At 40.1% G+C, this 16,577-nt stretch overlaps 6 protein-coding genes and 1 long non-coding RNA gene across 7 annotated transcripts; 1 reads left to right on the top strand and 6 right to left on the bottom strand.

Annotated features, from left to right (window-relative positions):
• The first annotated feature begins 185 nt into the window (after positions 1–185).
• On the top strand, positions 186–1,247 carry LOC108865400. The gene is made up of 3 exons (XR_001951359.2): positions 186–296; positions 335–488; positions 557–1,247. It is a non-coding gene; the product is annotated as an uncharacterized LOC108865400 (long non-coding RNA).
• A 74-nt stretch (positions 1,248–1,321) lies between these two features.
• Positions 1,322–2,228, bottom strand: LOC103927502 (17.1 kDa class II heat shock protein). Its single transcript, XM_009336427.3, has one exon. It carries the CDS (start codon positions 1,979–1,981, stop codon positions 1,511–1,513), a length of 471 nt encoding a protein of 156 aa, XP_009334702.2. The 5' UTR covers positions 1,982–2,228; the 3' UTR covers positions 1,322–1,510.
• Positions 2,229–4,585: 2,357 nt separating this feature from the next.
• Positions 4,586–5,456, bottom strand: LOC103927503 (17.1 kDa class II heat shock protein-like). The gene has a single exon (XM_009336428.3). It carries the CDS (start codon positions 5,218–5,220, stop codon positions 4,750–4,752), a length of 471 nt encoding a protein of 156 aa, XP_009334703.2. The 5' UTR covers positions 5,221–5,456; the 3' UTR covers positions 4,586–4,749.
• A 1,084-nt stretch (positions 5,457–6,540) lies between these two features.
• LOC103927504 (17.9 kDa class II heat shock protein-like) lies at positions 6,541–7,311 on the bottom strand. The gene has a single exon (XM_009336431.3). It carries the CDS (start codon positions 7,203–7,205, stop codon positions 6,735–6,737), a length of 471 nt encoding a protein of 156 aa, XP_009334706.2. The 5' UTR covers positions 7,206–7,311; the 3' UTR covers positions 6,541–6,734.
• Positions 7,312–8,040: 729 nt separating this feature from the next.
• Positions 8,041–8,934, bottom strand: LOC103927534 (17.1 kDa class II heat shock protein-like). The gene has a single exon (XM_048588584.1). The coding sequence runs from the start codon at positions 8,908–8,910 to the stop codon at positions 8,107–8,109; it is 804 nt and encodes a 267-aa protein (XP_048444541.1). The 5' UTR covers positions 8,911–8,934; the 3' UTR covers positions 8,041–8,106.
• A 2,126-nt stretch (positions 8,935–11,060) lies between these two features.
• Positions 11,061–12,043, bottom strand: LOC103927499 (17.1 kDa class II heat shock protein). The gene has a single exon (XM_048588169.1). The coding sequence runs from the start codon at positions 12,041–12,043 to the stop codon at positions 11,312–11,314; it is 732 nt and encodes a 243-aa protein (XP_048444126.1). The 3' UTR covers positions 11,061–11,311.
• Positions 12,044–13,654: 1,611 nt separating this feature from the next.
• On the bottom strand, positions 13,655–14,453 carry LOC103927498 (17.1 kDa class II heat shock protein-like). The gene has a single exon (XM_009336425.3). It carries the CDS (start codon positions 14,274–14,276, stop codon positions 13,794–13,796), a length of 483 nt encoding a protein of 160 aa, XP_009334700.2. The 5' UTR covers positions 14,277–14,453; the 3' UTR covers positions 13,655–13,793.
• Between the last annotated feature and the right edge of the window lie 2,124 nt (positions 14,454–16,577).

Here is a 16,577-nt window from a genome sequence, read left to right as displayed (position 1 = left end):
GCGCACTGCAGCTTATCAAAATTGACGAGGGATGAAAATCCATATCTCTATTCCACTCCAGTTTGTTGGTTTGCGGTGAATCTAGCAGGGTAGAAAAGGACAATATGGAGGCCTTGCTGCAGCAAGTAGACCAACTTGAGTGTGATTTAGGCGTTCTATTCTTTCAAGCTTTGATCAAGGTTTCTAAACTCACGAAGTGTCTGGCGAATGGGCCAAATCACAGAGAGACTACTTCTCTCGGTGTCTTTATTTCTTGTAATTTAAACTGTTCAACTGTGGATTTGTATTTTGGTGAGGTTGTAACCTGAATCTCGTTTCCGCACTGACGGGTGAGGTTGTAACCTGAATCTCGTTTCCGCACTGACGAACGGGCCAAGGCACAACAAAATCAACGTTGCAGGTCCGTGTCATTCTTTTAGAGCATTCCTGCTTTGGATCTGGGACTGCTTCTGCAAGATTAGATCATTTGCTCCCATATTCTGCTCCAGGTACCTTTTGGGTAGCTTCTTGTAATTGCTGATAATGCAAGGAACATTGAAGTCTTTTGTTTGTGCAGAATTGCAGATTTGATTGGAAATCTTTGTTTTGTTGAAATACGGTGCCAATTTTGCCAGCACGGAGAGACTTAACAAGCTCGCCGCCAAAATCGTAGCCAGAACTTGATCCATTCTATCCAGTAGTTGCTCAGTTACAGATATCTATTGCTTGCTTCGTTCAGCTTGGCTAATAATCTGATTTGTTTCAATGATATAAATTGATGCGTACCGCTTTTGCCAGTTCCAGAAGTGGAGAGTTTTGTTCACGGCACATGCTCTGTCAACCAAGTTGAAAACGAAGATGTCATTAAATCTGTGCTACCACTTGCTGCATCCAATGGTTTCCAACTAGAAACTCCGTTCCCGAAATGGCACCGCCGTGGTCTCCCCAATGTCGAGGGCGGTAGGTGGCATCCTCAAATCTTAACAAATGGTATCCCAATCACTACTGTTTTCTTCCCTTGCAACCGAAGGGAGCACTGCTGTGTTTTCTTCCCTTGCAACCGAAAGGAGGACAAAGAAGGCTTCTTCATTGCTCTTGTTTTCTAGGTGGCGACCAATCAGAGGTGCCTAACGGAACCGGCATAGGCGCAGTACCTCCTCTCATTCTGTTTAAAATGCTAGACACACGGAACATCGCGTAATTCCAAACACACTTATATTACAAACTCTGTTTGATTACGTTCATAAAATGCTCAGTTATTTGAGTTATTTGTTACGTTGTTTGGCATTTTCAAGCCAATTTTATGAAAACTCCAACAAAAATGAAAAGTAAAAAATTGAAATAGGAAGTAACACATATTATGCTTCATTGATCTGAAAAACCAACAAGCTTATAATACCACAACACAAACATAACAAACACATCCAGAAAACACCAACCAAGCCCCAAAATCTACACACAAACCCTTATGTTATTAACCCCTGCACGATAATTCTCAGAACCCAAATCACAGAAAGAGCACTCGAAGGTTTCAACCAATCTTGACCTCGATTGTCTTCGGCTTCTTCGGCTCCGGCGGCGGCAGCTTCTGCACCGTGACAGTCAAAACCCCATCCTGGCAAACAGCAGAAATCGCATCCACGTTCGCATTCTCCGGCAACACAAACTTCCTCATGAACTTGCCGACCCTCCGCTCCATCCTCACGTACTTAGCCCCTTCCTTGTCCTCCTCCCGCTTCCTCTCGCCGCTGATCAGAAGCACATTGCCGTCCTCCACCTGGACCTTGATGTCCCCGGACTTCAGTCCCGGCATGTCCACCACGAACACGTAGGAGTTCGGGTACTCCTTGACATCTGCCGGCGTGGAGGCCATGGCCTTGGCGTCGCGGACGTAGGTCCGGGTGGGGACGTTGAAGGACTTCTCGGCGTCGTCAGCGGCGTCCATGATGTGCTGAAGTGTGGAGAAGAGTGGGGCATCCAAACCCTGGATTCTGATATCCATTCTTCCCTTCTTGGTGGGTGGAGTTTTCGCTTTTCAGTTTCGATTTGAAGGCTTTTGTAAATTTTCGAGTGGGAATCTGGTCGCTGTTACGGAGGGGAGTGGTGGTTATGGGTATTTATACGAGGAGGAGTTGAGGGAGGACGTGGGTTAGCGGGGAGGGAAAAGGAATGTTCTGGAGAAACGTGGAAGGAAGAGAGGAGGTTCCAGTAGGTTCCCTTTCTTCTCTGAGCGTCTAGAACATTCTGGAAGCGTTTACTAGGGGCAGGGCCTCTTCAGCCATTTATGAGATATTTTGTTGAGAAAGAGCTAAAAAGCTAAAATAGATAACAGTACTAAATTAAAAGATAATTCAAAAGAAAATTGTTATTAACATTTCAAAATTTTCATTTTACACTTCAAACTTTCTATATTATAAAAGAAAAATACACTTATGAGAAGTGTAGAATGAGATTTTGAAATGCCAATAACATTTACCTCCCAAAAAAGCAAAAGAGAAAAATGTGAAGAAGATAATTGTGCACCTAATTTTGTTAGGTGAAGAAACAAACGGAAATTAATTCGATAAATCGACAACTAGAGGTATTCTTCCTTTTTGGTTCAATAATTTATGTTACTTTTCAAATTCAAATTACATAGACAATGAGTTAAATGACGAGTTTGGTAAACATTCCACATATAATATAACAATAATCAATCTAATAGGATGAACACTCTATAAATAACATAACAATGGTCAATCTAATGGTATTCTTGGTGACAAATTAAGAATATATTAAATATGAGCCAGCAAAAAATAAGTAAGTTTCTAGTAGCACCATTCTTTAAATTATTATAATAATTTCGAATCTTCTCTCTTTTAAATAATAATAATGTTAAAAAAAAAAAATAAACTCTAAAATAAGGTTATCGATTGGCACACAAATAAGTTATTAAAAAGGCTGGTTTTATATCCAAATTGGAAGATTACAATATACTTCATCTACATATATATACCGCCACTGCTACTCAGTCGTAGTATCCTCACGTACACTGATCATGCACTGCACTCAGAGCAAGCCGACCTCTGCCTGCTTGTCAAGCCCTTCAACTTTGCCCTTCATACCCACCGGCACCACGTTCCCCACCGCCCTGTCCACCTTGCCTGCCAGGTTCCCCACTTTGCCCACCGCCTTGCCAACCACGTTCCTCTTAGCCACCTTCTTCCCACCCTTGATCACCTTTGCCTTCCTGGCCACCGCCTTCCTTACCACGTTCCTCTTGGCCACCTTCTTCGGATTATTTCAAAGATATAAATTGATGCATACCGCTTTTGCCAGTTCCGGAAGTGGAGAGAGCTGTTTACAGCACATGCTCTGTCAACCAGTGACGGATCCAGGAAATAATATTAGGGGAGGTTAGTAAGGGCTGGTTTGGTATTGTTATGCTTTGAAAAAAAAACTACTTCTACTGTGCTATGAAAATAAGCAGCTGTGAAATAAAGCAGCAGAATGTTTGGTAAACTTTTTTGTAAAGTGCTCTTGAAAAAAAAAAAAAACAGTATTATAGTGTTTGATAAACTTTTATGTAAAACAAATGTGAAAAAAATTGATTTTTCAAAGCTGGGTTTTGCAGCTTTGTATTTTTGGCTTTTTTTTCACTCAAAACTGTGAAAAAATAGCTGAAGCTGAATGTTTACCAAATATAAAAAAGCTTGTTAACCATTTTTTTCAGAATCACCTCAGTACCAAACTAGGACTAAGAATAGCGTGCAGCAACGCACAAATTTTTTTTACCAAAAATAGCTACATATCATCATTTCATCTAATCTTGGTAGGTCTGAAGTCATTTGAAAAAGTATACTGCATACCTGTTAATACCTCATTTGCGAGGGTAACTAACATGTTCCAAGACTGCTCCCATATGAATGCTTAAAAAAAAACACTTATCTTGAACATACTAACAATGTTTGATATTATTGCATCTTATTAATATGTTTGTCCAAGAATGATGATGTTTTGTTATTCATTGAGATCACCATTTCATTCATTTTTCTTTCAGACATTTTATCAAACAGTTGAAGGTCATGCATGAAGCCCAACTTGCACACGGGCACACTGAAGTTCAAAGGATCAGCACTTAAGACACGTTCACCGAAATTTGAGGGGTCAGCTGACCCCCTGCCCCTCAATGCATCCGCCACTGCTGTCAACCAAGTCGGAAACGAAGATGTCATTAAATCTATGCCACCACTTGCTGCATCCAATGGTTTCCAACTAGAAACTCCCTTCCCGGAATGGCACCGCCGTGGTGTCCCCGGTGTCGAGGGCGGTAAGTGGCATCCTTAAATCTTGACAAAATGTGACAAAAATGTTGAGATATTGGTATCTCAACATTGCTCTGTTTTCTAGATCCGGCGACCAATCAGAGGCGCCTAACGGAATCGGCATAGACTCAAACAGAACCTTGAAGAGGCTGAGAAATTATGCAGTACCTCACTCTGTTTGATTACGTTCGTAAAATGCTCAGTTATTTGAGCTATTTGTTACGCTGATTCGCGTTTTTGAAGCCGATTTTAAGAAAACATCAACAAAAATGGAAAGTAAAAACAGAGATTGAAATAGGAAGTAACACATAATATGCTTCATTGATCTGAAAAACCAACAAGCTTACAGTACCACAACACAAACATAACAAATCCAGAAAACACCAACGAAGCCCCAAAATCTACACACAAACCCTTACGTTATTAATCCCTGCACGATAATTCACTGAAACAACACTCGAAAGTTTCAACCAATCTTGACCTGGATTGTCTTCGGCTTCTTCGGCTCCGGCGGCGGCAGCTTCTGCACTGTGACAGTCAAAACCCCATCCTGGCAAACAGCAGAAATCGCATCCACGTTTGCGTTCTCCGGCAACACAAACTTCCTCATGAACTTGCCGACCCTCCGCTCCATCATCACGTACTTAGCCCCTTCCTTCTCCTCCTCCCGCTTCCTCTCGCCGCTGATCAGAAGCACATTATCGTCCTCCACCTGGACCTTGATGTCCCCGGACTTCAGTCCCGGCATGTCCACCACGAACACGTAGGAGTTCGGGTACTCCTTGACGTCTGCCGGCGTGGAGGCCATGGCCTTGGCGTCGCGGACGTACGTCCGGGTGGGGGCGTTAAAGGACCTCTCGGCGTCGTCGGCGGCGTCCATGATGTGCTGAAGTGTGGAGAAGAGCTGGGCTTCCAAACCGGGGTTTCTGATGTCCATTCTTCGCTTCTTGGTGGGTGGAATTTTCGCTTTTCGGTTTCGATTTGAAGGCTCTTGTGGATTTTCGAGTCGGAATCTGGTAGCTATGGAGGGGAGTGGTGGTTATGGGTATTTATAGGAGGAGGAGTTGAGGGAGGACGTGGGTTAGCGGGAGGGACAAAGGAATGTTCTGGAGAAATGTGGAAGGAAGGGAGGAGGTTCCAGTAGGTTCCATCAATTTCTTCGGTAAGCGTCTGGAACATTATGGAAGCGTTTACTAGAGGCGGCCTCTTTAGCCATTTACGAGATATTTTGTTGAGATAGAGCCAAAAAGCTAAAATAGATAATAAGACTAAATTAAAAGATAATTCCAAAAAAAAAAAATTAGTGAAATATATGAAGACGATAAAAAATAAAAAGAATTTTAACGAAAAATTTCTAGTACTATTTATTTTAACGAAAAATCATATTTTTACACTAAAAAATCAATCATGATACTATTTACTTTACTTTTTATTTTGTCATTATCATTAAAACTCAAAGTTTTCAAACACTTTTTATTAATTTTTCTAAAAACAAACGAAAATTATACTCGACACCCAGAGGTATTTTTCCTTCTTCTGGGTCAATAGGTTATGGTATTTCAAATGATCACTCTATGGGTGAACGCTTCATAAACAATGTCAAATAGTCATTCTAATGGTAGTCTCTGTGACAAATCATCGAAAATATACTAAAACCGAACCTAATCATCGAAAATATAATAAAAACGAGCCAACAAAAGACAAGTAAACTCTAAAATGTAGGTGGTCCGGTATTATAGTATTCAATTTGAAAACACCTTTAAATAATCGTAATAATTTCGAACCTATACCTCCTTTTAAAAATACTTAAAAAAAAAAAAGTAAACTCTAAAATAGGTTCTCCATTAACAAGATATATTGTTCTCCATTAACAAGATATATTTTTTTTAAATAATATTATTTACGTTAAAAGAAAATTGTGTGTTACCTTCATAGTGAGCTATAGTTCAAATTTGTTTTAATAAAAATCAAAACCTAAGACTTCTTGTTACAAGTGAAGATGACCTAACGGAACCCGCATAGGCTCAAACAGAACCCCGAAGAGGCTGAGAAATTAAGCAGTAGCTCATCTCAGTCTGTTTAAAATGCTGACACACGGAACAACGTATATGGCGTAATTCCAAACACACTCATATTACTAACTCTGTTTGATTATCGTAAAATGCTCGGTTATTTGAGTTATTTGTTCCGTTGATACACGTTTTTGAAGCCGATTTAAAGAAAACGTCAACAAAAAATGGAAAGTTAAAAACAGAGATTGAAATAGGAAGTAACACATAATATGCTTCATTGATCTGAAAAACCAACAAGCTTATAATACCACAACACAAACATAACAAACACATCCAGAAAACACCAACCAAACCCTAAAATCCACACACAAACCCTTATGTTATAATCCCTGCACGATTATTCTCAGAACCCAAATCACAGAAACAGCACTCAAAAGTTTCAACCAATCTTGACCTCGATTGTCTTTGGCTTCTTCGGCTCCGGCGGCGGCAGCTTCTGCACCGTGACAGTCAAAACCCCATCCTGGCAAACAGCAGAAATCGCATCCACGTTCGCATTCTCCGGCAACACAAACTTCCTCATGAACTTGCCCACCCTCCGCTCCATCCTCACGTACTTAGCCCCTTCCTTCTCCTCCTCCCGCTTCCTCTCGCCGCTGATCAGAAGCACATTGTCGTCCTCCACCTGGACCTTGATGTCCCCGGACTTCAGTCCCGGCATGTCCACCACGAACACGTACGAGGTCGGGTACTCCTTGACGTCTGCCGGCGTGGAGGCCATGGCCTTGGCGTCGCGGACGTAGGTCCGGGTGGGGGCGTTGAAGGCCTTCTCGGAGTCGTCGGCCGCGTCCATGATGTGCTGAAGCGTGGACAAGAGCGGGGCTTCCAAACCGGGGATTCTAATGTCCATTCTTCGCTTCTTGGTGGGTAGAATTTTCGCTCTTTGGTTTCGATTTGAAGGCTTTTGTGAATTTTCGAGTGGAAATCTGGTCACTGTTACGGAGGATGGTGGTGGTTCTGCGTATTTATAGGACGAGTTGATGACGTGGGTTAGCAGGAAGGGAATAAGGAAGGTTCCGGAGACACGTGGAGGGAAGGGAGGTGGTTCCAGCACGTTCCATTTTGTTCTTCGGTGAGCGTCTAGAACATTTTGGAAGGTTTTACCAGAGGCGGGGCCGCTTTAATTATTTACCAAATTTTTTGTTGGGTAAGACGGGGACGGAAAAGTTCAAATAAAAAACAGTACTAAATTAAATGATATGAGCAGATAAAAATAAGTGATTTTAATATCCTAATAAATAAGATGTTAAAGTTTAACTATGCGTATCAGTTGAAAACCCCCGTCCATTGATTGTTGTAATGGTTTTGAACCATTTCAATTGGAAACCCCACCCTTTAATTGTTATATTAGTTTCAAATATGTCTCATCCCTTGATAATAATAAATTTAAAATGAAAAAAATTAAACTCTAAATTGGCACACAAAAAACAAGTTATTGAGGAGACTAGTTCAATATTGCAATGTCGCATAATGGTTCTTTGCATATCCAAAAAGGAAGAGTACAATATATTAACCTTAATATATCAAAGACAACACCAACCTTCCTTTCCTTCTTATTCTTTTTTTTCTATTTTTTATGAAAGACCAAATTAAAAGAAAAACATAACCAAAGCATACGAAATTACAGCAGACAAGAAAACCAAATAGCACGACGCTTATATGCTGTATGCACATATATACCGCCACCGCTATTCAATAGTAGCCTCACGTAAACTGATCATGCACTGCCATTAGAGCAAGCGGACCTCTGCTTACTTCTCACGCCCTTCAACTTGCCCTTCATACCCACCGGCACCACGCTTCCCACCGCTCTGCCCACCTTGCCTGCCATGTTCCCCACCTTGCTCACCGCCTTGCCTACCACGTTCTTCTTGGCCACCTTCTTCCCAACCTTGACCAACTTTGCCTCCCTGGCCACCGCCTTGGCCACCTTGCCCACGGCCTTGCCTACCACGTTCCTCTTGGCCACCTTCTTCCCAACCTTGGCCACCGCTCTGCTTGCCACGTTCCTCTTCTCCACCTTCTTCCCAGCCTTGACCACCTTTGCCTCCCTGGCCGCCACCTTGGTTGCTGCTTATCTGGATCTGAATGGTCTTGGGCTTCTTCTGCTTTGGCGGCGGCTTCTTCGCAACTGTCACGGTCAGCACCCCATCCTGACACTCGGCCGAAATCCTCTCAATATCGGCGTTGTCCGGCAGCACAAACTTCTTGAGATACTTCCCGAGCCTCCTCTCCATTCTCAAGTACTTGATCCCCTGATCCCTCTCCTTCTCTCTCTTCCTCTCCCCGCTCACCACCAACACGTTGTCCTCCTCAATCTTCACATTAATCATATCCGGCCTCAGCCCTGGAACATCCACCACGAAAACGTAGGCATCTTTAGTCTCCTTCACATCTGCGGGTGTGGCGGCCATGGCCTTCGCCTCGCGGACGTACCGGCGAGAGGGCGCCTGGTAGCTTTGTTGGTTCTGCTCGTCGGAGATGTCGAGCAGGTCGTGTAGGGTCTCCAGCAGGTTGGGGTCGAAACCCAAGTTCCGCAAGCTCATAACCTCCATACTAATGACAACGTAAACGACGCGAGACGACAGTCTGTAAATAAATTTGGTGAGCCTTCTGTTAGGGTTTTGGAGAGGTTATATAGAGTTAGGGAAATGTGAAGCGGTGGTGTTTGTGATTACATCGGTAGGTTTTGTCTTGATGCCCCTGCTACGTGGGGTTGAGATGGAGGTTTGGGTAGTCTACGTGGCATGCCTACAAATTACAAACGCATGGGGAGAAGATGTGGCAAGCCTACTCCGCTCACGTGGAAATCTATTTTTCTTCATGGAAATCCAAAGTTGAGAGATATATCTGAGTTCCAAAGCTATATAGTTTCAGCTGCTGGCATGTTCTGCGTCATGGAATGTTCTTACCAGTTACCACACGACCCTCAATAAAAAAATTTAAACGTGTGCAGCTCAAAATTTTTTACCTTTTTCATTACGAAAATTAGTCGAGCACTTTACTTGTTAACGAAAAAAATTCTGTCACAGTTTTTTTTAATTGAGGAATTCTAGCAAAGCTTTGGAAATTTGGCCACGCTTATCTCATATGTTCCATAAATTAAAGAAGTGGTCGTTATTTCCAAAAGAACAATGAGCATAATTAAGGATGCTATCTAATTATTTAAAGCTCATTTAAAAATACTTTTAAAATAATAGAACTCTTATAATGTTATATAAATTTCATGATTTTCTCATATTTTATGAGGAATGAATTCCTGTTTTCTCGTTCTTTAATATAAGAATAAAGTAGTATTATTTTCTTTCTTGTCACCCAGCGCCAAGTGCAAGTAATGTTCAGTCAATAACTGATGTCTTTCTGTTAAATGTGCACAAATGTAAATGTACAGTCAGGCCCCGTCCAGCGAGTTTAGGGGCCATGGGCGAGCTTTTGAAGTGAAGCTTTAAAGTTCTTTAGCTCTCGATTTTTTATACATAAATATGTATTTTTTTTTTAAATAAAAAATAAAAACTCACTAAATACATAAAAAAATTATATTTCTACATTAAATATAATTAAAAATTAATATAAAAATAAATAAATATACAAACATCACTTAAATATTATACGTCTCACATTGTTAGATGCAAATGTACTAAATATTTGCAGTCAAGAGTCAATAATTGAAAGTGAAGAACAATAAAACTTAATTGATGAGTATAATAAATTCAACGCTAAATTATTTCTCTTGTATTTTTTTCCAACATCAACATCACACTAACGAATCGAATATTAAAATAACCCAATTGTTGATAAACAAACTATAAATTTAAAATTTTTATTACCTTAAAGTACAATCTTCAAGATCATGTGATAGTTGATTTAAACATTCGATAGAAATAAAGTGTGTATGAAATTAAAAACAAAAAAGATTGCAAAGAGACTTAAGTTTTATAATGTTTTATAATTTTATATGCATTTGAAAGATGGATTAGGAGTAATTTGAAAAGAAAAAAAAAATTAGTGACTAAAAAAGTAGCTTCATATTTCGAACTCAACACCTCAAAAAAATAAAAAAATAAAAAAACATTTTCATGGATCAATAAATAAATTATGATATTTCTTACTTTTTCTTTATTTATATGTTATTACATACATGATACAAAAAAATTTTAAGGACCCTTTAAATTATGATATTTCTTACTTTTTCTTTATTTATATGTTACTACATGATACAAAAAAAAATTTGGGGGACCTTTGATCTGGGAGTTGGCGCTTACATGGATTATCTGAAACTTTTTCTTTATTTATATGTTACTACATGATACAAAAAAAATTTTGGGGGACCTTTGATCTGGGAGTTGGCGCTTACATGGATTACCTTCAGAGCCGACCCTGAATACAATACTATTCTTAATATCTAATTGTACCATCTCTTTATTGAAAATGAAAGCCACATGATGCATTGGAAGACCCTATCTTAGATAGTACGTACAACTAGATGGCAAGTGTGAGTAGTAATGTTTAATCCAATCCTCGTCTGATGTTTGGTCCAAACTACCCAAGATATCAACTTCCCAAGCCCCAACTGAACGATCAAATTTCATCTAGTTTGCAAATCCCGCATGAAACAAAATCCGGCTAACTGATTCAAGTTGATGTTCTATAGTGCTTAATATGGTTGTGTTATTTGGGTCTTCTCTGGCGATGCCAATATATGTATATGTTCGAAAGGGAAGATATCTATATATATAAACATGCGATCAGGATCACAGCCAAGCTTCCTTCCCTTCTCTTCTTATTTTTGTGAAAACACAAAAGACAAGAACATAAAAGTTAGACACGACCAAAGCGTACGAAATTACAGACACAGAACGCCAAGGAGAATGATGCACGCATGGATGCACCTTTATTTACTCATACATACATATACGAACGATCTCCACTAGTGAGTAGCGACCTCACATAAACTGATCATGGGACGACGCGACGCGCTGCCCCGGCATTCCCTTGATCTCCTTGCCCACCTTGGCCTCCACCTTGGCGGCCGGCTTGCCATTCTTGACCACCACCTTGGCGTCCGCCTTGTGATTCTTGACCACCACCTTGCCCCCCACCTTGTTCGCTGCCTTGCCCACCATATTTCCCTTGGGCACCACCTTGCCATCCTTGACCACCGCCTTCGACATCTACGCCTCCTTGGCGGCCGCCTTGACCGCTGCTTATTTGGACTTGAATAGCCTTGGGTTTCTTAGGCTCTGGCGGCGGCCTCTTCGCCACAGCGATAGTCAGCACCCCGTCCTGACACTCGGCCGAAATTTTCTCAATATCTGCATTGTCCGGCAGCACAAACTTCTTCAAATACTTCCCGAGCCTCCTCTCCATCCTCAAATACTTGACCCCCTGATCCTTTTCCTTCTCTCTCCTCCTCTCCCCACCCACCACCAGCATGTTGTCGTCTTCAATCTTCACATCAATCATATCCGGCCTCAGCCCAGGCACGTCCACCACGAATACGTAGGCATTTTGAGTCTCCTTCACGTCCGCGGGAGTGGCAGCCATGGCCTTGGCCTCGCGGAGGTACTGCCGCGAAGGGGCGTGGTGGCTCTGCTGATTCTGCTCGTCGGAGGTGTCAAGCAAGTCGTGCAGGGTCTCCAGAAGGTTGTTGGGGTCGAACCCAATATTCTTCAGGCTCATCACCTCCATACTCGTGACAATGATGATAGGATCTCAAACTCTTGAAAAATGATGAACAAACTTAAGTGGAAACTATGAGATGGGATTTTAGTTTGGTTGGTTTGTCTAGGGTTTTGGAGAGCTTTATATAGTATGAGAGAAATAATGAAGCGGTGATATTTCTGAAGAAAATTTGGTGTACGTTTGACAAGTGTGTGTGTGTTTTGTACTTGTTTCGCGAAGGAGGATCGGTTGTTTTTGTCTTTATGGCTGCTACGTGGGAATTCATAGGGTTTTTGGGATCCGCGTGGCAGTTCAGAGGGAGTTGGGAATCCACGTGGCAGTTCTGTCGGAGCTGACTCAAATGCATGACCAGAAGATGTGGCAATTGGCAAGCATACTCCCCTCACGTGAATGCTACTTTTTTTTGCATGTAGCATATTTTTTTTATTTATTAAAAGATATCATCTATACTAAAGAAGATGAGGTGAGTTTAGCTTTATAATAAGTCAATAATAATATAATTCAAATTCAATTTTAGTGAGAATCGAACTGAAGATTTTCTATTTACAAACGAAAAAAATATACCAAGAGCAGATACGCATATTTGAGTTCCAAGGAAATGCAACTTTTTTCTATCCATGTAGGCTTTAAAATCATAAACCTGACACCAAATATCATTTTATGCAGTAGAATTTCGACAAATCTTGAGCTAAAAAAAATATTATTTGACGAGATTATTACTTCGAATTGTCGATAAATGAATAAATTATTAATTATATTAATTAAATAATTAAAAATAATTGTTTGTTCTTTCGTTTATTACAATTAATATTCCTTTGAAGCGTTCCGAAACCACCCGAGTCCTTGTATGGATCCGCCCTATTCTTATTTCAAGGATTTGTCCCATCTTATGATACACAAGGAAGGGTGGGCTACGAGAGTGAAAACGAAATGATGACGTGGATTGAAGCCATTAGTTCAGTGTCAAAGCAATCCAATCTCACATTGTGTAATTAAACTCAAGGATTAGCTTGCTTGTATTTGCTATCACAGGATATGGCCCAAATGGTCCATCCAAGTCCAAGACGTATCACAATTAATGAGATGAATTGTCTTCTTTTTCAAAAGAAAATCCTCCTCATGACCAAAAGCAAATACCAATTTACATTTTAGCTGATGAGTGGGTTGTTTTGCATTCAAATATGAATTTTCGTTATCGAATTTAAATAAATACAAGTAAAATATAACATAACTTGTATGTTAAAATTTGAATTAAAAACGGATTATAACGTCATATCTATCCTTTTTAACTCTTTGCATAGACTCGAACGTGATGCTCATCATTAGAGGGAGACATGAGAATGCTCTCGAGAGCATTGCTTGATGAAATTCAATATTAAATTATTCGATCGTGAATGACGTGCGCAATCTAGAGAGATGGCCATATCTCTTTGATCCCCTTCTTACTAAGGAACATCACAATTGTTAAAATCAACAACAATCATTTCAATTGTTACAATCAGCGCTCGTCCTACTTTGATTCAAAAGAAAGGCGACGGGTTTCGCGACGACATTTAATTTCGTCCAAGTTTCGTGCATGTATTTCATTTGATGCACTTAAATTTTCAACATCAACTATTAAAGCTAAAGCAAACTTCAATTTTATTCAAACTTCATACGTACACATATAACACCTCATACGTGGACATGATACATGCCTCATGTTGTAAAAGAACAAACACCAAATTCAGAGTACAATAACCTCATATCTTCAACCTCAAGCAACACTGACCTGAATGGTCTTGGCCCTCTTGGGCTCCGGCGGAGGCAACTTCTCCACCCTCACCGTCAGCACGCCATCTTGAGACACCGCCGTGATCGCCTCCAAGTTCGCATTCTCCGGCAGCACAAACTTCCTCATAAACTTCCCAACCCTCCTTTCCATCTTCAAATACTTCACCGCATCCTTGCTCTCCTTCTCTTTCTCCCGCCTCCGCTCCCCGCTCACCACCAAGACGTTGTCGTTCTCCACATGCACTTTAATTTCATTGGCTTTGATTCCAGGCATGTCAACCACGAACGCGTACGCGTTCGGGTACTCCACCACGTCCGCTGGGGTGGCCGCCATCGCCTTCGCGTCTCGGACGTACGCCCGAGAGGGGTTGTTGGCGTTTCGGGACTTTTCGGGCTCTTGATCGGCCAAGTCCAGCATGTCTTCCAATACTCTGAAGAAATTGTTTCCCCCGTTTATCAAATCCATGTTGACGCAAACTGTGTTAGATTGCCGAACGATTTGATTGATTAGTGTGAAAAATGGAGGATTAGAGTGATGTATTTATAGAGTGATTCAACGAAGTAAAGAGAAAAAGTGAGAGAATTCTAGAGGATACAAAGAAAAGGAGCAGTGTTTGATCTGCTTCCTGTTCTGTCCAGATTGGCCAAGAATGTTCTACACAAGTATGATAAAAGGCCTTTCTGTTTTTTTTTTTTTTTAAAAAAAAATTAATGAAAATTACCTCAAAACTTTATATTTTAATAAAAAATTATCTAATAATTTTACTTAATTATAAGGACAAAAGGAAAAAAACATAACATATAAACATGTGCGCCCAGCGCATTAAGTTTCATAAACAGTGTAGTACCGTTAAATTTCATAAACAGTGTAGTACTGTTAAGTTTCATAAACAGTGTAGTAAGTTTTATAAACAGTATATACCATTAACTTTCCTAAATAGAGTAATATAGTACCGTGTGTCTATTTTTTTTAATATTAAAATTATGTATTTTTTTCATTAAAATTATTTTGTCCTTTTTTATAAAAATTTTAAGGGGTTTTTATTAAAATTTAAGTTTTTTTTATTAAATAAAGTTATAGCATAAGTTTTTGTTAAATAAATTTAGCCCAAACACTTTTCATGAAAGTCGATATTTCTTACATAAAGAAGCACTTTTTGCCGTGAGCGTTTTTATTAAATTTTACAAAATAATATAATAGCTCGTTTGGTGTTTAATTCAAATTCAGCTTTATAAACTAAATAATAGTTTGGGAAATTTTATTTGAACCCATCTTTCTACACCCAATTTAAATTTTAAATGTGAAGTGTCTTTTTTATCCTATTGCATAATTACCATAAAGTACAAGATAAATTAAAAATAAAACTAAAATGTATCAATAAACCCACTCCTAATAATCAAACCATTACTATCACGCAATCTTTATCTTGCGTTATATTCTTGCTAAAATCCTAAGATGCTCTCATAGAGAATAAGCTCTTTTTGACAAATGGATACTGATTTTGAAGTTTTTGATCCTCCAACTAAGGTATGAATTGATTCATGAGTTTCTATTTTATGAACTCAAAGAAAAAATTCGATGTGCCATCATTGGCGCATCTCAAGATATTATTTTTCTGCAGCTATGTAAGTCTTAAGCAGATGGACTCTCATTCCTCAAACAATTCTTTCAATCTGTTGACCCTAAAAACTACTAAGCCTACGTGGCGCGCAGGCCAAGTAACTAATGAGCTAACTACTTCCTTCGATTGATGCGGGCATGCCAACTCGTCAGCCGAGCTCGGTTGAGGAGTAAAATGTGTTGATATTGCGTTGAGCGCTACTGACTTCTTGATCTTGCAACTGCGGCAAAGGAAGGAACATGTCTTGGCCTTTGGGTTCTGGAGCCTAAAGATAAGGCTGCTAGTTCTGCGAAGTTCACAAATCGTCGACGCTGGGTTCGGTCACGGTATTATATTCGTAAAAGTATAAGCACGCTGAACCGGTACCAAGCTATATGAACATAAGTACTCAAAAGAGATGTATGTTTTGATAGTGAATGTGGTTCGGCTGTCAGAATGCCGAACTCTAAAACTTACTTGTGAGTATCCAATCATAAATTGGCGTTCAACGTGCCAAGCCCAGTAATATATAACACCTCACTTCGCCAAGAAGGCTAATGAGATGACCTCTGCCAATAAGGATTTGAAAACCCTTCTTGACCGAGACTTGGATAGGTAATCAGTCGGCCTTGACGCATTGCTGTTTATCTAAACTGAAGGTGCTCTACGATCGGCTGATTCTACGACAACAGTGTTGTTTATCCAAACTAAAGGTGTCATCGGTTGCCTTCACAATGCTGTTTATCTAAACTGAAGATGTGTTGGCGAAAAAGAAAATAAAAATCTCAAGGTGTTTGAGAGGTTTCGTGTGGAGCAAGGATTTGCGCATGGCAGTTTGTGTGTTAAATTGGAGGGGCTTAGAATGATGCACCCCCTTCTTATTTATAACAGCCAATCTCGTCATGGCCGAACCAGAACTATACTCGAATTAGGATTCTTTATCCTAATCTAACCAAGTCTCGGCCAATTCTTCCTCCATTAGGCCTTTGAACCAAATTCTTTATTCGGCCACATTCACTTCTCAAATCTCAGCATCCTCATCCCATTGAGACTCCATGTGATGCTAGGATTCGACTTTCCCATCAACCCGTCTCATACTAGGACTCGGCCGATCTTAAACAAGCGGCCCATAATAACTAGAATTCGCGATGATTCTAGAATCATAC

This window comes from the organism of the source record quoted next, unplaced genomic scaffold (assembly GCF_019419815.1).
Source record: "Pyrus x bretschneideri cultivar Hongxiangsu unplaced genomic scaffold, Pyrus_bretschneideri_v1 Contig28, whole genome shotgun sequence".
Classification (NCBI taxonomy): Eukaryota; Viridiplantae; Streptophyta; class Magnoliopsida; order Rosales; family Rosaceae; genus Pyrus; species Pyrus x bretschneideri.
The sequence above is the reverse complement of the archived record's forward strand: the minus strand, read 5'-3'. Positions and strand labels throughout refer to the sequence as shown.